The following is a 27979-nucleotide window of genomic DNA, read 5'->3' on the forward strand; positions in this document are numbered from 1 at the left end:
ACAGTTGGAACAAGGTGCCTCTGAAAGTAACCAGGACAACAAGGAGCAACAGATGTAGGCCCCCAAACCCTGAAAACTGCATGTTTAAGTTTTCTTAATTTAGTCTAACAGAGGCATTTCTCGTTTCACTGAATAGCTGTGTTCCTACCAGGCAAAATTGGAAATGAAAATTTTCTCACAGATATTATCATAAATTTTAGAACTAGAAGGCTTCCAGACAATGTAGGCCAGTCCCCATATTTAAAACAAGGAAATGGGTAAGGGTGCAGCAGGAGGTGTGGGGGGAGTGGGGCGGAGAGTGGAGGCACATTTAAGAGGTCAAGCCAATGGCCAGACCTAACATGGCTAGTTAACAGCAAAGCCAATCCAGGTCTCTGGGACCCTTAAAGAAGACTGTTACTGGACAACTTACTCTCTCAAAATGGGATTTTAAAGAATTTCTCTTAAGAACAGAGTATCTTGGGGCGCTGGAGTGGCTCAGTTGTTAAGCACCTGCCTTCCTGGGATTGGGCCCCACACTGGGCTCCCTGTTCCGAGGGAAGCCTGCTTTCTCCCTCTCCCACTCCCTCTGCTTCTGTTCCCTCTATCACTATGTCTCTGTCAAAGAAAAAAGAAAAAGAAAAAGAAAAACAGAGTATCTTAAAACTATTATAAAGAGGCTGGAGCACACTAGTTTGTGTTATACTAAAGAATTTTAATTAAAGTTAATTTAGATACCAAGTTTATCTATATTATGCAATATATTGTAGCTTAAAACAAAAATGTTAATGACAGACTTGCAAAACCTATGTAAATAATGTCATTTTTAAACAACAATAGCAGGTAAATGATTTGAAATTTTAAGATTTAGCTAGGAAAAGTAATTTAGAAGCTTTACTGACATTATATTGTAATAGTACAGTAAGTGACATTTATGCTACAAATTTAAATGACTTCTGATAAAAAAGAAAACTAGATTTTCATAGAAAATGTTCTGTTTAACTACAAACCAATTTATTTTATATATATGTAAATGTGTTAGTGTGTGTGACACAAAGAGGAAGAAAAAGGGAGACCAGGAAAGAATTAAATGGACATGGGGCACCTGGGTGGCTCAGTGGGTTAAAGTCTCTGCCTTCGGCTCAGGTCATGATCTCAGGGTCCTGGGATCGAGTCCCGCACTGGGCTCTCTGCTTGGCAGAGAGACTGCTTCCTCCTCTCTCTCTCTGCCTGCCTCTCTGCCTACTTGTGATCTCTCTCTGTCAAATAAATAAAACCTTAAAAAAAAAAAAAAAAGAATTAAATGGACAAAGTGTGAACAATAGGTACACTGGATAAAAGATATATGAAGAATTTGGGTTCTAAAATGTTACAGCTTTTCTTGTTACAAGCTTGAAAACCTATCAAAACAAGAAGACACTAGATGATGCAAATCATCTCAATAAAAACTTAATACTATACTTATATTTGAATGCTATAATTGAATATACTCTATAAGAAATACTACATTAAAATCATGTTAAATTTCCCACAGTTATCAAACTAAGAATTACTCATTTTTTTTGCAGCAAGTGGTCAAAAGATGATAAACTGGCTAAAAGTATATTTCATTTTCAAATGTCAGTACTAACACAGTGAAGTGCCTTAAACTAAGAAACTGATCAAATAAATTATCTGAGAAGCAATTTTTGTTGGCATTCTTCACCACCGCACCTACAGTGTACTGTGCCACGGCTCTGATGGCTTAGACACAGGCTGTTTCTCAACACAGACTGGTATACACTGTACCTGGCCCAGCCCACTAAATGCTAGCAGGTCTCCCCAGTAACTATGACAACCAGAAATTCTCCATACACTTCCAAATCCCCACCCCCCACCATGAAAATTCTGATTTTACACTTGACCCTTGAACATGGCGGGAGTTATGGGCACCGAACCCTGACACAGTTTGAAAATCTGCCTTTAACTTCTGAGTCCCCAAAAACTTAACTACTAATAGTTAAGTACTCTGGAAGAGAAGCCTTACAGATACAGAATTGATTAACATATACTTCCTCAGAGGTCCTGCATGCTGTATTCCTACAATAAAGTAGGCTAGAGAGATGAAACTATTATGAAAATCAAGAGGAAAAGACATTTAGAGTACTGCACTGTATTTCTTTAAGTAGAGTCACCACACTCTGTTACATTAGTTTCAAGGGTACCATACAGGGGTCAGACAGCTCTAACTCCGTGTGCTATGCTCTCCACAGGCCTACCTACCATCTGTCACCATACCGTCCTATATCGTACTCATCCAAAACTTCCACGATACAAGAGGACTGGCACTGTTCAAACCTGTGTTATTCAAGGGTCAAGTATATATTCACTTTAGTTAACATTTAAAATTTTATCTGCCAAAATCCAAACTTATCAAGCGTAAATGTCTTAATATAACAAATAGATATGTACAGTTTACAAAGGGATTTCTTTCAAGAGTCTGTTAAATGCAAATACCCCAGTATTCAAAACACAATTCAACGTAAGTTTTCTTTTCTGTAACCTCTACCCAACTTCTAAGGTACACATCTCTTCCATAAAACAAGATATATATCTTCATAATTATCCTACACAGAAATTTTAGCCAGTACTTAGGGAAAGCCTTATATTATTCGTTCCATTAGTAAGACTCAGAAGAATCCTTCTGCCACCCTGAAGGACTTAGTAATCTATCACTTATTTATAACATTATCTGTTCTAACAAATATTAAATTGTTCTCACTTAAGCATGAACTTAAAGTGTACTGCTCCGCAGAATGAAGGTATTTGTTCCTACTCTGTTAGAAAGCCACAGATTACACCCCAAATTATTCACTGCCATTACATTTTCCTCACTTAAATGAGAAATGTTTCATATTCAGAAGTGACGTCAAAAAACTCACTCCTTTATTTAGGCCAAAGGGCGGATCAAACACTCCAGTGCAAGATTCACTCCTGGATTGCCAAGTCAGAAGAAACTTGACACAGAAGTCCTCTCTTAGAAAATATGTCATTATTACTTACAGAACCAAAGTTTCCTAAAGAAAATGAAATACAGTATGTATGATAAAATTTACAAACAGTAGAGGAGATAAACTTTATTTTTTCATGTTAAAAGTTGTTAAAAAAAAAGTTGTTAAAATAAAATTAAATAGTACCCTAAATAATCATTTTTGGGTTTTGGTGTTTTTTAGGTTTGTTTTTGTTTAACCTGCTCCACCAAAATAATCATCTGGAAACTGTTGTACAATGCTGTGTAACAACTCCTGTTGTTACAATCTCCATTAAAGATCTAAGAGGTCCATTTCAAATTATAGCCCAGTTTAAGTATAACAACTTTCAGATAAATACTTTATCTTGGGCACCACCCGATAAAACAAAACTTTGAAAAAAAAAAAAAGTTGACAAGTGTTTAACATTGCAACATATGCAAATACAGAAAAACAGAAACAATTTAAGCACTAAAAATCAAAAGGCTTTTTGTGGATTGTAACAGTCAACAATCCACAATGAAATGCACAACTCATAGCACACACATAATACATTTTCCACCAGATAAATATCTTGCCTCAAAATAGGGCAGAATATATAAAAATCTAGAGCAAAAGCTGAAAAACATTTTAAAACATTTAAGCAGTTCTCTAGGGTTTAGCTGGGGCATCCCGGCCCTATAGCTCAGGGGTTAGAGCACTGGTCTTGTAGCTGGGGCATCCCAACTAGGGTGCCCAGGCGTGCCCAGGTGTGCAGAGAAGGGATCCCTGCCCCTTACAGGACAGTTGGGCACAAGCCTGGTCTGAGGGGGCAGAGCCCACTGCCTCGGAGCCCCGCACAGCTCCATCAGCTTACCCGCATGCAGGACAACTTCCACCACACAGTTCATGACACGGAAAGGGCTAGGAAATGCTTCTGAGAAAAACCCACCCAGACATAACAAGTATCAACCTTTCTTTTAATCTCTACAGAAATACTGAAGAAAACAAACAAACAAACAAAAAAAACCCAAAACTTTAGTTACCCATCATTCTCACCCAGATGCAGGTTTGGAAATCCTATCTAGACTTCAAAGATGTATCTTCCTATTTTTTAACCTGTACTATGATTCTTCACTATTTTTTTTTTCAAAAACCAAAACTCTGATATATTCAGTTTCCACCATTTTGAAAACTTACAACCCCCTAAAAACTACATCTTAACACCGACACAGTAACACTCCCTAACCTATGGTCACAGTGGTCTACTCAAGAATGACTTCTGTCAGTACAGAAAGCCGTCACATTGGCAGGAATAAGAAACTCACAGCCTACTTCAAAGAAAGTCTAAAATGGGCTGAAAACTAAGAAAAAAGCTACAAGGCAAATATGGCCTATGACCAATCTTTTTAACTTATATCTAACAAAAATGTCTATTTGTCAGAGTAATTTTTCCATAACGAAATCTTCAGTTGCTCCCCTAACTGAAATCCTTCAACAGCTCCTTGAGCCCTGCAGGGTGAAACGCGAACTTCTGAACGTCCCTGCCTCAGACCCTGACTACACCTCCTCCAGCTTTCTCTCTCCCTGTCTCTACGTCATTCCTCATTTCTATGCTCCCAAATGCTCAACCACGCAGAGTTATGCCTCCATGCCTTTCTCACACTGTCTCACTTCCTCGCCAACACTCTATCCTATGCCACACTCCACACACACACACACACACACACTCTCTCTCTCTCTCTCTCTCTCTCTCCCCTCACCCCAGCCCTCAATCTCCCTTCACATGGGATCAGCTTAAATTTCACCTAAAGATAGTAACACATGGAACAGCTACCCCATACTAAAGGATGTTACTTAGGAACACCCAAAGCCATGCGTTATTTATTGAGCACCTATTAAGTGCCAGGAAAAGTGTTTCATGCTAGTAATAAAAATCTTTGGCCTCAAGGATCTTACACTACATGAAAATAAGAATGAACAACTGTGTGATTTTGAAGAGTAGGACAGGAACTAGAGTGAGGCAAGCAGGGTGCTACAGGAGGAAGCATGATGGGGCTCGACTAGCAAGGAAACGTGACGCAAGGATAACAAAGAGGAACCCTAGGAGCTGGGGAACTAAGCAGAAACTGGCTGGAGGCTTTCTAATCTTCAACGTAAAGTAAGAAGTTTGAACTTTATGGTCATAAACTTCCGATTATATGTTCACTCTTTATGACTCTCTGGTCTTCACAATACGCAGAGAAGTAACCAGATAAAACATAAAAAACAAGTCACTAAAATGACCCACCTATGCCCCTAAACATGTTCAACATCTCTCGATCAGAAATCTAACAGGAACACCAAGTGTGAGGCCCCAAAGCAGGAAAAGGCAGCAGGAAGTAATCCCATGGGGTAACTGTACATAAAGGAGTTCCGTGCAAAGCAGGGTCCTTGCCTAAAACCAGGGGCAGGGGTGGCACTAGTCCTGGATTAAGAAACTGGACTGAAGAAGGCTTTTTAGCTAAGCGTGCTGAAGCCACTACTGAGGAAGTTGCTGACCTAATGCCAGCTGACTCGGTGAGAGAATCTGTGATATCACCAGCATCACGACGGAGTTGGTGCTCTGATCCACTAACACAAGACCTGATTCTGATCTGGGAACTCCAAAGGCAGGCAGAGACAATTGCAAAGCTGCCAGACCAGCAGGGAAAATCACAAAAAGACAAAGACCTAGGAGAAAGAGAAAGAATTTTCATCAGAATGAGCCTGCAAAATTGCAGAACATGATGAAAACTCCAACAGCATCAACAGCCACAATATAAATTCACTGGAGACAAAACAAAAAATAAAATCAAGTGATCTGAAAGAGACTTCAAAATAAGCACATAAAGATCCACAAAGAGATAAAAGACTAATAAAAGAACCAAATTTTTAAAATAAAAACAAGCAGAAATGAGAAAAGAACTAATGGATATAAAAAAAGACAAAAATATTACAAATGAAATACAGCCATTGTGTTTACAAGTAAAAACTTGTACAAGGTTCAGACAATTTATTATTAGTCACCTAACGAGCTATCCCGCACCTCTGCCCTTGTCCACACAGGGCTCTGAATTTTTAAGGGCAGCTGCATACAAGACACTGTTAGACTCTAAGATTCAAAAATGAAAGAGCATACCTGGCCTCAAAGAACTCTGTAATGGTGATGCTAACTGAACACTAAGATTACAAAGTAAAATGAAAATTTCCCAAAATGCAGTAAGCATTTTTAAGTTAAAATGCCTGACATTTCTTAGTCTTCATAAATTCCTACTTCCATCTTTACTATGAGCTGGCACTCTTTGGTAGACAAACGTTCCGACAAAATTTCCTATCAATGGAGTGGAAATATCAAAAGCTGCTTCCCCTCTAATCTGTATTTGAACTCATCTAGCAACTATCCTAGTTTATTCAAAGCACACCACTGACAAAGTAGCCCACTGAAAAGTCTCAAAAATCAGAGCTCATTTCTTGCAATATTATTCTTAGCAGAAAGCACTCAAAGATTTCACAATAACAACAGCCTCATTTTCATTTGTCAAAAACAGCCTAATTATTTCAATCGATGTTAAGAATAACTATTCGGATTAAAATAAATATAATCATTATGAATTACATGTGAAAATTTTTGAACTCTCCAACATTATATTCCCCAGTAGGAAATGCTCACTCTATTCCAAAGTTCTTGTAACCAGAGACGCTGTACTTTTTTTAAAGTACATCAAAACTCTCATATGATCACAGGGTAAAAATCTTAATTCTTCCCTCACTCTCTAAAAGTAAACAGTTAATACAAAAGAGTAAAATCCAGCTCTCCTCCTCATTGGAAATAATGGATTGGAATGGCAGAAAATATTACATATAGTACAATCCCCTTAGACTGAGAACATAAAATCTGTATCAAATCTGCAAAGTCTTTTAGGATATACTTGCTTCTCATTCCACCAAAGACACTATCAAAGACATCTTTTTTTTTCTTAAATACAATACTGACACATGTTATCTAATGATTAAGCTTCACACAATTAAACCTCTGCTAATTAGGTCAACTTAAACTTAAATTTTCCCTCTTCAAATTTCTTTCTTTTTCCCCCACCCACTTCTCCTCTGGCAACCACTAACTTGTCTTCTATATTTATGAGTCTGTTTCCCTCTTCATATTTCTAACAAGTCCCTTTCCAATGACTAGTCAACAGAATATTTTGGGGAACAGAACTAAATCAGCCAAGAAATTAACGACACAGATTTCCTCAGCACATCTAACTTCTCCAAATAAATGAAACATCAGAAAGGATCTCCTTGTTCTAATAGAGACAGGTGCACAACTGGGCTGAACCAGATTATATAATCTCAGTTGAAGTGACATAATTCCAGTCTGTCCCATAACAAATTTTTTCTTCTCTTTGAGTACTCCACAAATGCTCCTGAGGCCCCTGAAATTAAAACAAAGATGGACACTTACTCATGACTGGAAATGTCCCTGTAGGCTGTCCCGATCGGAGAGTAAACCAGAATCTGCTGCCCAAAGCTTCTCAGAAGAATACATGTCCTGGTCAGAAAACAAAGAGAAAGAAATCATCTTTTCTAAAGGTCAGCATTTAAAATAAAATCTTCTAAAAGGAAATGAAAATAATCATTTTGACAATTTTCTATTTCTAAAAGAACACTCTGGTGTCATCTAAATATTAAAAAAAGACCTATCAATCTTTAACATTCATCTTTCCTTTGTAAGACGTTATCTCAAAAGCAAATACTGTGTATAAAATAATTATCACACAGAAACTTATTAACAGGTGTCCTTGGTCTTCACTTACTAAAATCTTATTCCTTCCCCCTTTCACACATAAGTGAGTCCTAGAAAGGAAGCACTCCATATTGGGTAGATATAGCATATCACAGCTGCTAGATTTTTTTGGATTACACATAAATAATTCATATAAACTATCAAAATAAAACGACCAAAGTTATTCCTATAAACCTTCTCTAATAGTGGGCATTTTCCTCATTATAAAATATCGTTTCATTGTTTTTAAAAAACTGTAAACAGCAGCAAAATAGAAAAAATCTCTCACCACACAACGCCATTACATCTATGCAACTATGTGGGGCACGTTTCCTTTCAAGGGATTTTCTTTAAGTATTCTTAAAATACACTTCAAAAATGCTACATAAAACATTTCATATTTGGTTCTTTTCACTTCAAGGTAAGATAAAGCATCAACCTGTATTAGTATAAATACAAACTATATCTTCCTTACTTCATTAACATATTTTTTAAAATGAGGCATAAAGACCTAATGCTGTATTTCAATGTATCCATGGATGATAAGTGCCTCCCAGATCTAATAATAAGATTCCATAGATAAATTAAAATTCAGTATAAAATTTGCACTGTGCTTCCTCATGTACAGCTTTCTTCACTAACTGATAAACTACTTTTTGCAACTTCAAGAAGTGACAATTATCTTTTAAGACGATTAAGAAAATAGCCTAGTACTAAGGACCTCTGATTCTGAAATCGATTAAAGTTCAGGTAACATTTTTTTGAAGAAATAATGCTTGTCCCATCTATATACTTCTTTACTCGTGCCATGTAACATACATGAGAAATACAAATTTACAAAATGAAAATCTGTATGCGCAGCATGACTCGCAGACTGTAATTAGCAGCGGCATATAATCACGGAGCTGCTGCATAATCACCTGACCCCCACCCCACACGCTTTCTTCTTTATCTATGCAGTAAACACTATGATTTTCATTTCCAGATAACCCACTTATCCCAAAGGAAATGAGAAGTTGTATGGAAAATCTAAAACAACATATAATCTACATGTTAGTTTTAGAATACGGGATGTAAGCTTCTCACTATAAATATACTCTCTTGATGGCGCTTCACAGGGTCCATCAGACCTGTTTTCCCTCCCAGGGCACTATGAGGTCAGACATGCTGACCCCCGGAGCATACTGAATGATGACGACATGGGCAGGCAATCCCACGTCACAGATACACAAAGGAGATTAACATTGGTAGATGATCCAGAAGTTCCCTTCCTCTCTAAGAGTCTCTTTAGCTGGGGACTTTTTATCCTGTTTATGTTGAAGTTTTCGATCTTAAATTTAAAATTCCTAAAGGGCAACATCAAAGCACAATGCACTAAGAAGTGCGCCCCTCCTAATCATAATCATAAAATGCTGAACAAATACGTATTCAAGACTTGAAGTTCCTAAGACATCAAGAATTTTCTTAGCACCGAAATTAGTAACTTCAAAAATGCCAGGATAATAAAACTCATAAACAGTGCATGGATCATCTTGCCATTTAAAGTGATGAATATACTTTACAAATCTGCAACAATGTTTGTATTGGAATGACCACGCAATGTCACGGAGTAGTTCTTATTTAGTAATATACTTTGAAATTACTTATAACTGAATACACTGGTTCAAGATTCTTTACCCTAATCACAGCTTTGAAATGCAGGTCTTCCTATTTACTCTCAAAGCAGGTAGTCTGGGAACTCTTTAAGCAACAAGGCAGTTCAGAAGAACATGGCATACAATGTGCGCATTCTCTTTCTCCTTCTCTAAATGCTATTCCCTCCCACTGGACATACAAAAAAGAAAAAAAAAATCTAACTTTGTTTTTCACACCATCCAAGAGGGGAAAAAAAAAAGTAATTTGTCTTAATTCCACAGATTCGCATAAAAGGTATGTTGGCGTATTTCCATAAAATCTGGCCTTTAAACTCATTTTCTAGGAACTTGTGCCAAGCTGTTCATTCTCAGCATGAGAATTTATAATCATGCTAACCTAATCCTGGTTCTTTCAAGTAACTCTTCTAACTTTTCTGACAAAACTTGATAGACATGAATGACGAGCTGGCCTAAGGATACCCAACCCATCCTGACTGGGCACTCAGGGTCTACTTAAAAGTAAAGCAAACTCCACCAAATCCCTTTCTTTATTGGAGGCACTACATGACCTAAAAATAATTTCTGATACTTTTAGACAGTTAAAACCTCCCAAAGGATCTGAAAGGACTTCTGCTTTTTATAACACCAGATAATCTATTCTAGAACTAGCTCAGCAGTCCCTATGTTAATTATGTTAAAACTTAAATTGAACAGAATTATGAACCACAACATATGGTATCACATTCTATTGTTTCTAATAATATTCTTTCAGGAGACCAAACTCACAGTAACTTATTTGATTGTTGATGAACTTCTCCTACTGAAAGACATACACAAGAATGTCAATGTCCACTGCAAGCTGATGGACTCTCCCTCCTTCCACTCTCATCACAAATTATAATTTTAGAAAATCCAATTTAATCTTGAGAACAATTATGCTAAGTGAAATAAGCCATTCATATGTAAGATGAACATCCTATTATTCCACTTACATGAGGCACCTCAAAAAGTCAAATTCAGGGACAGAAAGTACAATGGTGGCTGCCACAAGCTGGCGGGGGGTGGGGAAAATGGGAGTTGGTGTTTGATGGGGACAGAATTTCAGTTTGGGAAGATGAGAAAAGTTCTGGAAATGGATAGTGATGGTTGTACATCAATGTAAATGTGCTTAATACCACTGAACTGGGTACTTAAAAAAGATTAAAATGTTAAATCCTATGTATATTTTACCACAATAAAAAAAATACAAATAAAAAAAATCAAACGTTCCAATTTTTATCATTCAAGATAAGTACCTCTCCAACTAAAAATACAGTTGTCAGGTATTTGTATCTGAGATTCTCATGTCCAAATGGACTGGGAACCAACCCTCTTGCGACATGACATCAAACATATTTTATAAAACACAAGGTTTATTCTTTTAAGTGCATAGCAAAGCTCATAAGCAACTAAGAGAAATCCTTAGAGACCAAAAACATGAACAGGAGCACAAAAGAGAATGGTCAGTAGGCAATGTTGCCAGCAAAGGCCTTAAAGGCATTTGACAATCTCCCATAACCAAGCTGCACTGTCCAATACTGTAGCCACTAGCCACACATAACTTTTGAAATTTAAATTCATTAACACCATGTGAAATTTAAAATTCCATTCCTTTATCATACTACAGGATTTCTAATGTGGCTACTGGTTGCTGTATTAGCAGAGATGTGTAACATTTCCATCATCACAGAAAATTCTACTGGACAATGCTGAAGGGCTTTCAGTGTTGACAGTCATGCATGGGACAAAGTCGAAGCTTCACACTGTACAACATGGGAAGTCGGACTACAGTTAAGCATATAAAGCCTGCCCCTGAAGAACTGCATCTTCAATAAAAAGAATAAACTACGGGAAAAAAAAAAAAATCTGTCCCAAAGGAAGGATGAAGGAGAATTTTCTCCTGAGTCCAGGTTTCTTTGTATTTGGGGAAGGGGAAGGGAAAATTCACTGTAGATCTGTAACCAAAATCAAACTTCACACAAGTTTCAAGTTCAAATCCATACACTTGCATGTTAGAAAAGTCTCAAGCCTAGAAATCAAGTCACCCTGGTTTAACAGTGTCCTCAACCACAAACTCTTTCTGGGAGAAAGCACTCTTAAGCCAGGTCTCACAAGCATTTCCACAGATACAGTTACAGTAAAAATTAGCTCAAACTTTTAAAAACAGGCATAAGCGAGATTCAAGAGAATTAAGTAATCACAAATAGTTAAAGAGGAAAGGACTCTAATGTTTCAAAATACAACAGGAAATGGAAAATACAAGCAAAAAAGAAGGCAACAGATTAGGAAAAGAATCAGGTGAAAAACAGGATAACTAAAATTAACCTCAATAGACAAGTTCAGCAAAGTAAGTTCTGCTAAACAGAGAATTAATGGACTAGATGATAGATCTGAATAACTTTTTTTTTTTTAAGTTTATTTATTTTTGTTGAAATCTCTATACCCAACACAGGGCTCAAATTCACAATCCACAGATCAAGAGTCACATGGTCTCCCAACTAAGCCTGCCAGATGCCCCTGAACCGGAAGACAGATCTAAAATTACCCAAAATCCAACAAAGAAAGATAAAAAACATAAAGGAAGATTAAGGGACATGAAAAATAAATTAAAACATCTAATATGTATATCTAAGTGGAGTTTTAGAAAGAGAACATTAAGAATGAGGGAGTGCAGGCGCCTGGGTGGCTCAGTGGGTTAAGCCGCTGCCTTCGGCTCAGGTCATGATCTCAGGGTCCTGGGATGGAGACCCGCATCGGGCTCTCTGCTCAGCAGGGAGCCTGCTTCCTTCTCTCTCTGCCTGCCTCTCAGTGTACTTGTAATTTCTCTCTGTCAAATAAATAAATAAAATCTTAAAAAAAAAAAAAAAGAATGAGGGAGTGATAATCTGCAAAAAGACAACAGCTAAGACTTTTCCTGAATTGATGAAAGATACTAATGTACAGACTCACATTCAGCAAATTCCAGAAAGTATAAATAAAATGGAAACTGACCCTGAGAGATATCATTGTGAAACTGTGAAACATCAAATACAAAGAGTTCTTAAAAACAACCAGAAACAAAAAACAGATTGTTTACAAAGCAACAGACCTACACCTGATTTATTAACTGCAACAGGAGCCAGAAAACACTAGAATAATATCTTCAAAGTTCTAAGAGGAAGAAACGTGAACTATAATTATATACTCAGCTAAACTATCTTTCCAAGAAAAATGACAAAATAATGAAAATTTCAGATACATACAGAATATACAGTAAACAGATCCTCGTTAAGGATGCTTCCAAAACTATAGTCACAAAGTAGGAAAATGATGCCAAAGAGGAGTGAAATACAGGAAAGGATGGTGAGAAAAAAACAGTAAACATGACTAAATGCAAACAAGTATTTGAGGTAAGATTTCTAAATTAGGAGTTACCAAAAACAAAAACAAAGGAGTTAAAGTACTGACCAACAGCATGTAACCTAGAAGGGAGGTAATAAGAATGGAAATATCCCAAGTTTGTATGCTGTTATTCAGGAGGAAGATATGGCGGACACTGTCTTTTGTTCCTCTTGCTGTGGCTTCCCCAGGAGGGGCATATACTCCCCACCTCATGGATTTGGGGACTTGACCATACACATGTTGGACTGACACTGCACGGGTCCTAAGTGGAGATTCTAAGAGCACTGTGCTTGTCTGAGTTCTCTTGCTCCCCGACCACACACCCCAGATAGCTACTGGACCTAGAATGAGTAGACACCTAGCACATAACCGAACCCACCCCACAGCTTATAGACAAAGCCACACCTAGCAGAGACTGCCAAACCCATGAGCTAAAAAAAAAAATGTGTGTCATTTTACACTACTGGAATTTTGCAGTGGTTTGTTACAGAGCATTATTACTGCAAAAGATGACTAATACAGAGAAGGAGGACATTAACTTTAAATGTAAATTCAATTTGTGAGTTTTAGTTTTACTAGAAAACTTTACTCACTAAATTTATGAACATATACACACACACATAGTGATACCATTTACATGAATTTCCAAAATACATAAAATTAACAATAAGTTGTTTAGGGACATACAGACTTATACTTTAACAGAAAAGCAAGAGAATGTTAGACCTGAATGTTGAGGCTGCTGGTTTCCTCAGGACAAACAGTGGGATAGAGAAGCAGAGATGCGATCCTAGAGGGTACTGATCATGTTCTCCTATCACTTAAGTTGAAGGACCAGATAGTACAGACACCATTATGTAACACACCTTACACACTGTTTTTTGTATAAACAATATTTTATGATATTTCCATATAAAAAAGCAAAAAATTTCCAATAAATTTGCTACGTGAAATGATTATAAATAAAAGTAACACAACATGGAGCGCCTGGGTGGCTCCATCCATTGAGTCATGACCAGGGTCCTGGGATCACACCCTGCATCAGGCTCCTGCTCAGTGGGGAGCCCTTCTCTCTCTGCCTCTGCTCCTCCCCTGCTCATTCTCTCTCTCTCTCTCTCTCTCTCTCTCAAAGAAAGGAAGAATAAAGGTCACATAACATGTGTACTCACCTATATAAAGGAGTTAAATGCATTTATGATCTTTAAACTATAATTAAGAGGTAGAAAGAGTTGTAGTGACTCATTCATTCTCTAAAAGCTAAGACAATACCAAGTGGTAGGCAGCTCTACTACTAATTGCAAGAGAGCTTTCCTGTGCAAACACTGATGATTATACATTATCCACACTTAAAAGCAGAAAAGAATTGTTACCATTTGTGCTGGCTGAACTCAGCTGTCTGATCGCTAAAGCTTCTGATCTCACCTTCAGAGTTGTACAATCCAAGTTCATTTTCTAGTAGAAATTCCTAGATCCTGTTTTGCAACATTGCTATGTGTTGAACTGCCATCCCAAGAAAGAGCTTAAGAAAATTTCCTTCATTGAGCCATTATTTGTAACAGAAAAAAAAAAATTACAAACAACTTAAATGTCCAATAATGAGGGATGCACTAAATGAACCACTGTTAATTTATATATAAATATAATATATAATAATAATATATATAATAATATTATAAAATAATAGACTCACATGTATCCATTTTTATTTATTTTTTTTCAGATAGCCATTTTTGAATGGCACAAGAAAATTTAATGACAGGGAGTGAATGAGTGCTCAGCGCTGTACTTTATGCAACTTTCTCACAGCAAGAATTATCAGAAATGATGCCTCAACCAATTTAAATTTATTTCCCAGAGGCCTATAAACCTTAAATGATTTATGTTAGGTTTTTAAATTTAAAACACATAAATAATACAGAAGTTTACTATTCCTTCAATAAATATTTACTGAGCAGCTATTATGAGTCAGGCAGCGTTCTAGGCTCTGGAGACATAGCCAAGAGCAGAACAAAGATCCTATCTATCCCTGTGGCACTTACAACACAGTAAGTCTACTACCTTTCTTTCTTAATTCAGATTCACAGTTCATGAGTTCAAATGTATGTCGAGGCAAAATTCCCAGGTAATGCCTTCTCAGTCAGATAAAGAAAGAACTTCAGTTAGTATTAAACTCATCATTTACTGACGTAGAAAGTCTCCCCACTGTACTTGGCCAATTCTTGGTCATTCTATAAAAAGTGTTCTTTCTACAATTTATATCCCTTGAAACACAAAGCTAAATTTGAACAGCTTTAAATAGTTTCCCAGCTCAAGAGAAGTAAAGGGAATCTTCCATTATCACTAGAGTGAAAGGAGATTTGTTTATCCTATTCACTAAATCAACAACATATTTCCTGCTAATAAGATTAAGAATGAGATAGGCAAAATGTGAAATCATTTGATTTCCTTGGTTTGTTTACACGTGTATGTTAATGAAGCATCAGATAAGAACGAGGTCTAATTTCCCCTTCTGCAGGTAGAATTCCAGTTAGGTCTCCAGAAGGACTTATCAAATTCTAGTAGCTATACACTGGTAAACAGGTCATTTCTAGGTGTTTAGAAAAACAAAAGTCCTTTCCCAAACTTCCTTACTTACAGTTACAGAAGGAGAACCTTTCAAAAGAAGCTTATAACTTGTTCACATGTTGTATTTGCTTAATGCAGTTGATACATACTATCAGAACTGCATATAATGCCTGAGCTCTGCAGATAAAAGCTAAAATGAAGGATACAATATATCTGATTTTCAGAGGCCTGGCACCATTTTAAAAATTCAGCTAAAAATTCCAAACTATCTCCAGTTAGATTCTAAATACAAGAATCCAACCATCCATTCAATAAATACTTATTCAGTTAGACAATATGCAAAAACTTCTCAAGGGGCTTGAGATAAAAAAAAATCAAGACAAACCCGGTCCCAGCCCTCTTGCCACTAACAAAACATAACCAGGACAAAAGTACTGTGGGGGAAACTGGAGTGAAGAGCTTCAGGTCATGCAAAGACCCCGTGCTGAATGAAAATGAGTAAATTTATGAGCCTTAAAATGTAAACACTGAAAGCTGAAGACAGGAAAATTCATGTAGTCGATAAAATCGGAATTCAACAGATTGTGAGCCTTGCAAGAAAAATCACTCCACATATAAGAAGTCCTAGATGCAAGAGGCACAGCTCTGCCGTTACCCAGCTCTAGGACTTTAGATCAAGTCACTTCAGTGCTCTGAGAGTGTCTTCATCTGTGAAATGAGAGTTAAAATTTCTAACCCACCTACCACTCAAGACTGTCAAGGGATTACGCGTGAAAGAATGATTTGGTAAACTAAATATTTTTTATAAACTACTACTGACTCAGCTTTATTCAGGTCTTATTATTAAGTAAATAAGTTGAAACGATCTTTTTTAAGATTTCATTTATGTAGGGGCGCCTGGGTGGCGTCAGTTAAGCATCTGCCTTGGCTCAGGTCATGATCCCAGAGTTCAGGGATGGAGCTCCACATGGTGTCCGCCCATCGGCAGGGAGTCTGCTCCTCCCCCTGCTCATGCTCGCTCTCTCTCGCTCTCTCTCTTTCTCTCAAATAAGTAAATAAAAAAGATTTTATTTACTTATTTGAGAGAGCACACACAAGTGTGGGGAAGGGTGGCAGGGGGCGGGGGCGGGGGAATAAGAGGGAGGAAAGAAACTCAAGCAGACTCCGTGCTGAGCAGGCAACAGGACACAGGGCTCCATCTCACAACTCCGTATCATGACCCAAGCCAAAATTAAGAGATGCTTAACTACCTAAGCCACCCAGGCACCCCAAGTTGAAATGATTTTTAAGTTCTCATTCTTTTTTTTTTTTTTAATTTAAAGATTTTATTTATTTATTTAACAGACAGAGAGATCACAAGTAGGCAAAGAGGCAGGCAGAGAGCGAGGGGCAAGCAGGCTCCCTGCTGAGCAGAGAGCCCGTTGAGGGGCTCCATCCCAAGACCCTGAGACCATGACCTGAGCTGAAGGCAGAGACTTAACCCACTGAGCCACCCAGGCGCCCCAAGTTCTCTTTCTAGCACCGTAAGATTTATGACCTAAAAACCAATCTTGATTCAATGAATAACTAGGAGAATTCTAACTTCCTAAACATTATTATTAGTAGGATCAATCAATAAATTATTGCAGAAAACCAGGTATGAGCTAAAACAAACTGGTCTAAAATGTTCGTTGAAAGAAAGAGCGAGCAAGCAAATCAGATTCAAAGATTCAAATGACACTTGGAAAAAAGTTAAAATGACTATTAGTAGTGAAGTAGTCAAAAGTAACCTGAGTCTGAGGGAAGAACTTGGACGGCATTCTTCTGGAAATCCTTTGTGATGGCAGATTATAAATTTTGTAGGAAAAATTTTGTGCGATTGAAAAATATTTCCCAAGCAAGTCTGGTGAATGAGTTTAGAATTCGAACTCATGATATAGCATTGGATCAAAAACAAAATGTGATATAAATTGAGGGACGGGGCTCAATAGTCCCAGAAAGCAAATTGTAAAAAGAAATTTCAGAAATTTCGGGGCGCCTGGGTGGCTCAGTGGGTTAAAGCCTCTGCCTTCGGCTCAGGTCATGATCCCAGGGTCCTGGGATCGAGCCCCGCGTCGGGCTCTCTGCTCAGTGGGGAGCCTGCTTCCTCCTCTCTCTCTCTGCCTGCCTGTCTGCCTACTTGTAATCTCTGCCTGTCAAATAAATAAAATCTTAAAAAAAAAAAAAAAAAGAAATTTCTCTTCAGCAATTAATGCAGATGGCCCGCTAATGCTAGCTATAAACAGCACTAATTTGAATACATATTCTAAAATGCTTCTTTAAAAATTACTGCTACTGTTACTTCACAATCAGACTATTCTACCTAGTCCCCATTTTCTAATAATTAAGCATTTGGCTGGGAAAGCAAAAGATAAGGGACCTACATTTCCAACAAAGCTAGACCACATATTACACACCAATCCTCTTGATTTAAAGACAAATTTAAAAGCTAGACAAAGGGACACCTGCGTGGCTCAGTCGGTTAAGTGTCTGCCTTCAGCTCAGGTCATGATTCCAGGGTCCTGGGATCGAGTCCCGTATTGGGCGCCCTGCTCAGCAGAAAGCCTGCTTCTCCCTCTGCCTGCTGCTCCCCCTGCTTATGCTCCCTCTCTCTGACAAATCAATAAATAAAATCTTAAAAAAAAAAAGGCTAGACAAATATATATATATATATATATATATATATATATTAATTCTTAAAAATATGAGGATATTAAATGGCGTAACCACTTTGAAAAACTGATAATAACTACAGAAGCTAAACTATATCTACTCATTACTCAACAGTGCCATACCCAAGGATATTTCCAAAAGAAGGAAGTGCATAAATCCAACAAAATACACATAGAAGAGTACTCACAACTGCCTTATTGTAATGGCCCAAAACTGGAAATAATGGAAATGCCTATTGAGAGCAGAACGGATAAACTGTGACAGATTTGCATATGAGGCTACTCCCATGGCACACTATATTTTCCAATAATGGTGACTACAGTGTTTCTGGTCTCACATGCTCTTCCAGAATCTCAACTCTCGCCATCAAGAGGTATAGTTGGCTTCACCTCTCTTTTAAACCTAAGCAGGCTCCTAACTGCCTCAAAGAATAGACCGCAATGTTAGGAGAACTGCATTAAGCTTCAAAGCCAAGTTATAAGAGGCAATCCAGCGTCTGTCTGGCTCATCGGCCCTCCACGCCTCTCCCCACCGCACGCGGGTGCAGGACGGGCCCTTGGAACACTGCCACCACAGAGCTGTGAGCACACTCAGGCCACATTTAGGTGTTGTATCATCAACCAACAGACATGTGAGCAAACCTTTAAATACTATTAGGCCCAGCCTTCGAGCAGCCCAACTTGAAACCAAAAGAAGCTAAAACAAGCACTGCCCAAATTACAGCGTTGGGCAGAACATAAATGTTGTCTCTGCTTACACCACTGAGTTTTGAGGCAATTTTTTAGGTGCCACAGTAACTAGAACAAGTACAGGGCAACAAAAGAGAAACACTTCTGTTATGTGCAACAACATAGCTAAATTTCATTGATACTATACAATGCTGAATGATAAAAGCTAGATCAGACACAAGAGAATAGATCATACCATGTGATACTATTTTGACTAGAAAACCAAAAAATGCAAAACTAGTCTATGGTGATAGAAAACGGAGTAATTGTTACCTGAGGCAGGGAAGGAAGGTACTATGGATGGGGAAGGTGTGTGACATGGCCTTCTGGGGTGGCAAAAATGTTCTATATACTGAGCAACTGGGTACGATTATACATTTCATTACATTTATAAAAATCCTTTAGGGTATACATTTAAGATTAGTGCACATTATAATATGTATATGACACCTTAATTTAAAAAGTGGGGTGGGGGGCACCTGGGCGGCTCAGTTGGTTAAATGACTGCCTTCAGCTCAGGTCATGATCTCGGGGTCCTGGGACTGAGCCCCATGTTGGGCTCTCTGCTCAGCGGGAAGCCTGCTTCTCCCTCTCCCCCTGCCTGCTGCTCTGCCTCCCTTTGTGCGCTTTCTATCTGTCAAATAAATAAATAAATAAAACCTTAAAAAAAAAAAAAAAAGTGGGGTAGGATGGTAATCCAAGAACTGACGTGGTAACAAGGAATTACCAGGCACAGTCCAAGAGAATAGAGAGGAGCACGGCACCCTGGGGTTTCTTCGCTCCTGGAAATGTTTGCCTAACCAAAAAACTGGAAGGAAGACAAAATGTCAGAGTACAAGATCCACCAAGGGAGCCATCCCCCGCTTTGGAATAAGACCCCAAAAAGCTGATCCCAGAAGAGATAACACAGAAGTAAACTAAACCAGTCCTTCCATAGGCACAAAAAGACCTCAGTTTGAATAAAGGTAATCCCAAGGGCCAGGCAAAAGCAACAGAAAAATCTTTACCTAAATCTGTAATTACTTCTGGAAATATCTCTTCAAATAGAATGAACAGTATGGAATCAAAGATAAGCAGGCACGTAGGGAGATAAGACCCTCAAGAAATAAAAGATCACAGACAAAACTTATGGGATAGCTTACTCTGCTCAAAGAGATATGTGCAAAGCTTGAAAATTTTGAAAAGGGAATTAGAAATTATGAAGGCGGCATGGCATATTTTAAAAGGAACCAAACTGGAATTCTACAAAATTCTGCAAAATACAATCAACCAAAATTAAGAACCCGGAGAGTAACATTTAGAGCAGCTTAGACTGAGGTAAAGACTAACTTAGTAAATGGAAGAGAGACCACAAGAAAATACCCATTACAGAAAAGAAACAGAAAAGTGGAAAATACAAAAGGCAAGTGAAATACACAGAGGAGTGGGTGAGCTCTGACACCATGGAGCGGAAGTCCCAGCAAGAGTAAAGCAAGAAAATGCGGACGAAGCAGTATCTGAAGAGATAGCCAAGAACCATCCAAAACTGATGAAAGACATCCAGACGCATCACTAAAAGGTATACATCCCAAGCAAGACAAGATTACTTGAAATCCAAAGACAAAACGAAAATCTCAAAAACAGCCTGAGAAAGAAACATGTTACCAATAAAGAAGTGATAAACTATAACTGACCTATCAATAGAAACAAGGCCAAATATTAGAGAATAATCTCTTCTCCAAAGGACTAATATGTAACTATATGTATGTATATATCTCTAGTCTAGAATTCTTTTTTTTTTTTTTAAGAATTTTATTTATTTATTTGACAGAGATCACAAGTAGGCAGAGAGGCAGGTGGCAGGGGGGGTGGGGGGGGCAGCAGGCTCCCTGCTGAGCAGAGAGATCCTGGGCTCAATCCCAGGACTCTGAGATCATGACCTGAGCCAAAGGCAGAGGCTTAACCTGCTGAACCACCCAGGCGCCCCTCTAGTCTAGAATTCTATACCTAGCAAAATGTATCTCTCAAGAATGCAGGTGAAATAAAAACATTCTCAAATAAAAAGTTTGAAAATTTGTCAATACAATACCTACTTTAAAGAAAACACTAAAGGGTATTCTTCAGGAAGAAGGAAAATTATTTCAATTGGAAGGTCAGTAACACGAGAAGGAATGAAGGAAAAGAAAATGAAGTAAGTCTGACTGAATAATGACAGTGTAAAAAATACAGCTTGGGGGTTTAAAATATATATGCATTTTAAAACACGGTAACAATGAAATGGGTTAAATGGGTTTAAGAAAGAAAATTAACTTAAATGTTTTAAAATGGTTCGTTCTCTGGAAAAGAGAGAGGAAATCTCAATTAATACTACACTCTGATAAGATGAGAAAACATATTAGAATTTCTTAGGCAAACACTTAAGAAACAGCAAAGGAATACAAAATCCCAAGCTAATAAAAAAAAAGGTAAATGAAATAATCATTTTTAAAAAGACAATCTAGAGGCGACTGAGTGGCTCAGTCAGGTAAGTGTCTGCCTCGATTTCGGCTCAGGTCACGATCTGAGTCATGAGACTGAGCCCCACATCTGGTTCCACAGTGACTGTGGAGCCTGTCCCTCTCCCTCAACCCCCCCCCCCCACTTATACCCATGCACTCTCCTCTCAAACCAAAAACAAAGCTAAAATGAGAAAAAAGAAACACAAAAAACAGGAAAGACAAATAGATTTTTTAAAATTTTTAAACATTCATGTCAGCGGTTACTGTATGCCAATTCATTTTTATAAGTCATAAGCAAAAGACACAGAACTACCTGGCCAATGTATATATACCTAACTCTTATAAATTTTAACCACATCTATTCAATTTCTTCCCACTGTGACTGACTTCTCAAAATTTTACTTCACCCTCTCTTTTCTGATCTTACTACAGATATGCTAACAAGCATTAAAATGTCCAAACTGAATAAAAAGGAAGGGGAACAAAAACCCTGGGGAGCCAACTAGCTTATAAATATTGCATTAATTCCATAATAAAATATTAATTTACCACTACTGATCTATATAAAATTACTAAAATTAATATATTAAGAAGCTTAAAAACAATCTTCTTTCACTTATTTCATGAAAAATAAGTATATTTTTCATGAAATATGTGAAAATATTTTCACAATATTTTTAAATTCACAAATAATATTTTTTAATTCACCTGTTAATTTAGTGAGAGGAAAATTCCAGGATACAATTACAACTTTTTCTACACACCCCCAAATGTCAGCAAGACACAGGTGCAACAGGTACCTCTACCAGAGGATAACTAAACACCTATTTAGTGCCAAAAACATGAAAGCAGACAAGATATGAAACTCTAGTCACTCCTGACCTTCCTATAGGCAAATGAAACTACCTGCTGCTTAATAAATATATTTCATTTCAGGATGGATTACTACTATCATTTTGGGAGAAGTAGATATTTTAAGTAAGGTAGCCTAAGCTCTTCCAAAGAAACATGCTAGCAAATTTAAATCAAAATGCTATATTCCGGGGCACCTGGGTGGCTCAGTGGGTTAAGCCTCTGCCTTCCGCTCAGGTCATGATCTCAGGGTCCTGGGATCGAGTCCCGCATCGGGCTCTCTGCTCAGCAGGGAGCCTGCTTCCCTATCTCTCTCTCTCTCTCTGGCTGCCTCTCCATCTACTTGTGATTTCTCCCTGTCAAGTTAATAAATAAAATCTTTAAAAAAAAAAAAAAGCTATATTCCTATCTTATAGTATCTCTGTAAAGAAATCAAAGAGTCTTATTCAACATTTAATTTCCGTCTTTCAGATACAGAAACTCACAAGTGAATGGTGCCAGTTTAATAAACTAGACACCCAAGTGTACAGAGAGTCATTTGCAGGTCTAGAGTCAACTGGGCTGACTCCCTTTCAACATAATGGCTGCGGAACAAGACTGAGCCCTTCGTTCAGATGGCTGGAGTATGGTGCCAAGAGCCTTCTCTACACGAGGAACAGTAGTTGCTGCCAAGCCGTGTGGGGAGCTAACTTACACACGCGCATCCTTATCCAACCTCCACTGACAGTCTCTCCAGGCACTGTATTCGTGCTCTTCTCTTATCCTGGGTGTCCTACCCACTCACTCCTCTTTTCACCTATGAACTCCTCCGTATCCTTCAGCTCTTACAAGTCACGCCCTCAGGAAGGCTTGCCCCAGCACCCCCAAGTCAGGCTAGGTTCCCAGGTCACAGGTTTTACAGCTCCCCGTGCTTTACTGCAAAGGACTTATCCCCCTGTAGTTGAAAACCCCCTAACAGGGGTTCGTGAGGTACACAGCAGGCACTGGAGAAATCCTTGCTGAATGAACAAATCCGAATTGATGATTCCCCCCGATTTTACAAAGAAACAAGCCCTTAAAAATTATTTACCTGAAAAATTAAGTAATTTACATGGAAATGGCATAGAAGTCGAGAATCCAAGTGTTTGCAACTCTAATTCCCATGCTGTGGCACCCATGTACTATAAGGAAATGTGGTAGAAGACAGATTTCTTTCAAATTCATATTCCTTTTAACTGACTTCTACTGTAAAAAGTGAGATAATTTTTAATGGGGGAAAAAGATTCTAAATACAAGTGAATTCTATCTAAATGGAATATGCCTTTCAAAAATCACTCTGAAGGGACAAATGATAACATTCTGGTAATAAGGGGTTAGAATATTGTTGATAACAATACCACTGCACTAAAACAAACCAAGAACGGTTAAAGTTAACTTGCACACATAACCTGCCTCTTGCTCTCTAACTGCAGTAGCAATTCTCAAACTTTTAAGGTTGTGGCAAAGACCTCTGCCAGCTTCAGACCGTCTTAACGTGCCTAGCCCATTTTAACCAAAGTCATTTTGTTTTCAGTTTGCCACTAACTAATTTACTGGCCTCTTTTTCAACCACCTTCAGAGGCTACAACACAGAACAGGAATGTGAGATAGATGGGCACACGGTGACCAAGACTGACAGTACAAACCCTGCTTGGCACGGGAGGCCCAGACTGAAATCTGCCCTGCCAGGAAGTTGTCCTGGTTCCCCAAAAACGCTAGGGATAACCCGTCAATTAACAGATGGCTGACACTTGCACTTACTGGCTTGTTTGAAGCAGTGGCAGTTATCCTCACTAGGAGACATTCCACATCAAAACACTGTTAAAACTGATAATGGACTATCCTTTTCAAAAAACAAGTACACCAGGGAGTCTGACCGGCTCGCTCAAAACAGTAAGTAGGCACAAACACCAAGACTCAGGGCCCAAATTCTTAATGTTTGGCAAAAGATCCTCCTTCAAATGCCTTTAGGACGACTCACTAATTTTTTGTATAATCAGCAAAGGAATGTCTGTTAACTCAAGATACCTGCTTTCTTTTAAAAATTTATACTTCTTTTTTTTAAGATTCTATTTATTTATTTGACAGACATCACAAGCAGACAGAGAGGCAGGCAGAGAGGGAGGAGGAAGCAGGCTCCCTGCTGAGCAGAGAGCCCAATTCGGGGCTTGATCCCAGGACTCTGGGATCATGACCTGAGCCGAAGGCAGAGGCTTTAACACCCTGAGCCACCCAGGTGCCCCCAAATTTATACTTTTATTAGCATATTTTCTTTTATATGTTGACATATTTCACTTGCCTAGACAGACTATAATATAGGGTCAATATTCATTTTAAGTAAAAACATGAACTAAATAAACCATGCTCACAAACTTTATTATCAAAAACAGCAAACTCAGAAATATTTTTAATTTTAGGGTCTGACAGAGTGAGAAAAGCAAATAAACCACTGTTCATTTGATGCTGGCTCGCTTAATTCTTATTAAAACGACTTCACAAAAGGAAAAAAGTACCCTGACTTCCCTCTGATAGAACTTCCCAGAGATTCAACGTGTGAGGGGACTGGCCACGATGGATCTCTGAAGTTACTGTGCAACTTTTCTGAGCGAGAAAATATTATGTATCCCAGCGACTTAATTCCATTAATAAACGGATTAATACAGGATTAAACTCGGTTTCTTCCAGCAAGCAAAATATTTAGGATCGTGTCCCCACTCCCCCCGCCCCCCATTTGGGTCACATTATTCCCTATGACTGGGTCTTGCCCCCAATTCAAACATCCCTCCCAGTCCCAGAAGGGGCTCATCTCACTCCTGTTCAAGTCTACTCACTAAAAAGCAACTGTGGATTTAAAATGGGGGAGACGGAAAGAGCTCATATCCAATTTATAGAAATATCTTTGCACTTATAGAAACGTGGCTCCACGGACTCCTCGAATTTCCTGGCATTAAAATACCCGCGAGCTCGATATGCCGCACCATCACGCGGCTGTTCGCTCTAAACTACTTTGCAAACTTCGCGAAGGCGCACAGATTTGCAGGCTCTCCCGATCCCTCATTCACCCCATCCTCCAGCGTAGTCGAAACAAAGTTCCGCGGCTCGAAGGCAGTAATTTAAAAGAACGAAGTTGGCCTCAGTCCTGCCCACTCGGACTCCGCAGGACGCAAGTGAAACTTGCAAGGGAGACACGTCTCCCGGGGACCCGAGCCTGCTCCGCGGGGGAGGGGGAGGCGGCGGGGCTCCCCTCCCCCAGGACCTGGCCGACCCCGGCCCCTCCCCCCGCCCCCTTCCCCGGCGATCAGGTCCCCCCTGCGCACCGTCCCCCACAGACCCTCCCCACACGCCCCCCGCGCCCCCCACCCGGCGCCCGCCCGCCTGCCAGTCAAGCCCGCAGAGCCCCACGATCGAGCTTCCAGGGGGCACCGGCACGGCCCCGCGCACGTTTCCGGAGCCTGACCCTCGAGGGCTGAGGCAGGGAGCCGAGGCTCCGTCCACCTCCCCGGGGCCGGGAATGGCGGCGTCCGGCTCCCCGGGGCCAACCCTAGTCCCTGCCCGGAGGAAACCCCGGAGACCGCCGCCGCCGCCGCCGCCGCCGCCGGCCCCCTGCGGTGGGAGATGAGGAAATGAAGTTACCTCCGGCCGGTCCCGTCGGCGGAGGCTGTGGGAGGGGACAGAGCGGGGAGTCGGGGCAGCCGAGCAGGTCCCGGCGCGGCGGCGGCTACCGCAGTGCCCTCCGCCCCATTGTTTCCCTTCCAAGAGGATCCCGGCGAAGCCGAGCCCGGGAACCAGGAAGTTCCCCGGCGCGACACCTCCTGCCGCCGCTATGGAAACGGCCCCCGCCTCCCAGGGCGGCTCGCCCGGGACCCCGCCTCCGCGCCGCCGGCCCCGCCCGCCTCACGGGCCGCCGCCAACCGTCGCCGCTGCGGCCGCGACCGCCGCCATCTTGGCGCGGCCGGGCGGCCTCTTCCCGGCGGCACGTGCGCGCCGCTCCCGCGTTCCCGCCGTCCGCGGGGGCGCGCTTCCAGGGCTGCGGGCTGCGGGCGCAGCTCCCCGGGATCCTGGGGTGTCTGGCCCTCGGCGGCGGAGGGGAGAGGGACCCGCTCTGCGCTGCAGACCCTGAACCTGGAGCGGGGCTTCGAGGCAGCGCGCGGAAACGACCCACTTAGGCTGTCCAATCGGAAAGGTCAAGGGATGGGTGAGAGCAGGGGTGAGGCCGGCGGAGCAGTGGCCAGATTGCCGCGTGTTTCATTTCTGGGTCATCGTACTAGCTGTCAGAGCTTGCACACTCTAATTTTCTCTGTGCCTCGGTTTCTTCATCTGTAAAGTGACATAATAATAGTGATTTCCTCATCAGGTTATCTCCTGGAACAGGGAAGTGCCAGGTCGGTAGTAGGTGCAAAATGATCATTCCTTCAATAAAATGGTATTGCTTCTCACGGAAATCACATTCCTGTCATTTTTCAGGAACTTCAAGTGTTCAAATTATGCGACTGTAAATAGGCTACTGTTTCAGATCCCACTGCTGCCGAAAATTTCCCGAATGTTCATCTTTTGTCCCGTCTTTCTCTAGGTCAGCTTTCCTTTTTTATGTCATGGAAATTGTCAAGAGTTTTAATCTCCGGAGTCTTCCATTAAGAGGTGCCATAAAAAGATGAATGATGTAAACTTTCCAACACCGTAATTAGCTGACAGTTAAGTGATTTATTCAATAGGAGCTAGAAAAGTTAGGGTGTGCAAATAACAAAGGCTTCCTGTCCTTGATTCCAGGAACTAGAATTACCAAAGCTGGCAACTCTGCACTGTTGTCATTATCTTTTTCCAGCTGGTGAAAACGGACACCAAAAAACTGGGTGCTGTGTGCAATATGGAAACAGAGGATGGAGAGTAGTAGGGTCACAGCCTCTGTTGGAGGACACAAACTTCACCACCTGTGCATAAGACTGGGTCTTAGATGGTCTCCAAGGCTCCTTGTAGCTCAGAAGCGTTGCTCTTACTTGCACATATACTCCTTAAATTAATACTTCCCTTTGACTATTCATTTAAACCAGATTTGTGAAGACTGATGTTTAGTAAGTCTGATCCAAAACTGGATATAGGAATTGGGGTAAAAAGAGATCAAGAGCTGGCAGGACATGGGAAACTTCTTCTCCAAAAACACTTGGGAAACACTTCTCCAGAAGCTCTGGAGTGCTCTGATTAGCGATTACCCTGATTGAGATAACTTGAATTTCTAAAAGGCAGGAGCCCCCCCACTCATACAGCTTTGTAGCCCTGCTGGACCAACGGTTTGCTTTGCACACTATAGGCCTTCAGTGTTTATTGAATTAAATGGCCCTGTCTTTGGCTGAGTGTAATCATTTAAGGAGACCTTGGGAACCACAGAGACACACAAGAAATATTACTCAAGGACATCACTGCAAACATCATTAAACAGGAACCCCAAGTCACTAGTTAATGGGATTCTGGTATGAACAACTCTGGCCAGAGGCTTATTTGGCAAAATAAAGTGGAAATTTCAGATGTTTTTTCCAAAACTTACATGGGTAATTTTTTAAAACTTTATTTTGGACCTAATTATGAGCACCACTGATTCAATTTTATGCTTCAGTAATCGCCCTCTGACGCTATAGTACAGTTCAAATTCAGAAATCCCCATCTTTTCCCCCAAATCAAAAAAGTGTCATTTCAATATAAAACTAGTATTTGTTCGTAGGTATAACTTCAGGGGCTTGTCAAAATTTTTGTGTATTTAAGCATCTTGAAGGTACTGTTAAATGGCAAACACAGAATTTTGTCTTTTTTTATCTAGTGTTCACTACTCTGT

The 27979-nt window shown here is 39.9% G+C and overlaps 1 protein-coding gene and 1 pseudogene across 4 annotated transcripts in view; one reads left to right on the forward strand and one right to left on the reverse strand.

Annotated features, from left to right (window-relative positions):
* The window catches only part of USP6NL (USP6 N-terminal like), a 180578-nt gene extending 154734 nt beyond the window's left edge, over nt 1-25844 (reverse strand). For 3 of the 4 annotated variants that reach the window (XR_009356474.1, XR_009356473.1, XM_059183795.1), the window contains exons 1-2: nt 7450-7468; nt 5508-5678 (exon numbers count right to left, since the gene is read on the reverse strand). Coding sequence is in view for 2 of the 4 variants with exons in the window: in XM_059183795.1 (XP_059039778.1) it covers nt 5508-5678; nt 7450-7453 (175 nt within the window). In the remaining 2 variants the exon portion in view is untranslated. Of the gene's footprint in view, nt 1-5507; nt 5679-7449; nt 7537-25788 lie in introns of those variants that run through there. The other variant, XM_059183798.1, reaches the window with a different exon arrangement.
* Nucleotides 25667-26275, forward strand: LOC131838323 (uncharacterized; annotated as a pseudogene).
* Nucleotides 26276-27979: the final 1704 nt, after the last annotated feature.

Source organism: Mustela lutreola, chromosome 8 (assembly GCF_030435805.1).
Source record: "Mustela lutreola isolate mMusLut2 chromosome 8, mMusLut2.pri, whole genome shotgun sequence".
Lineage (NCBI taxonomy): Eukaryota > Metazoa > Chordata > Mammalia > Carnivora > Mustelidae > Mustela > Mustela lutreola.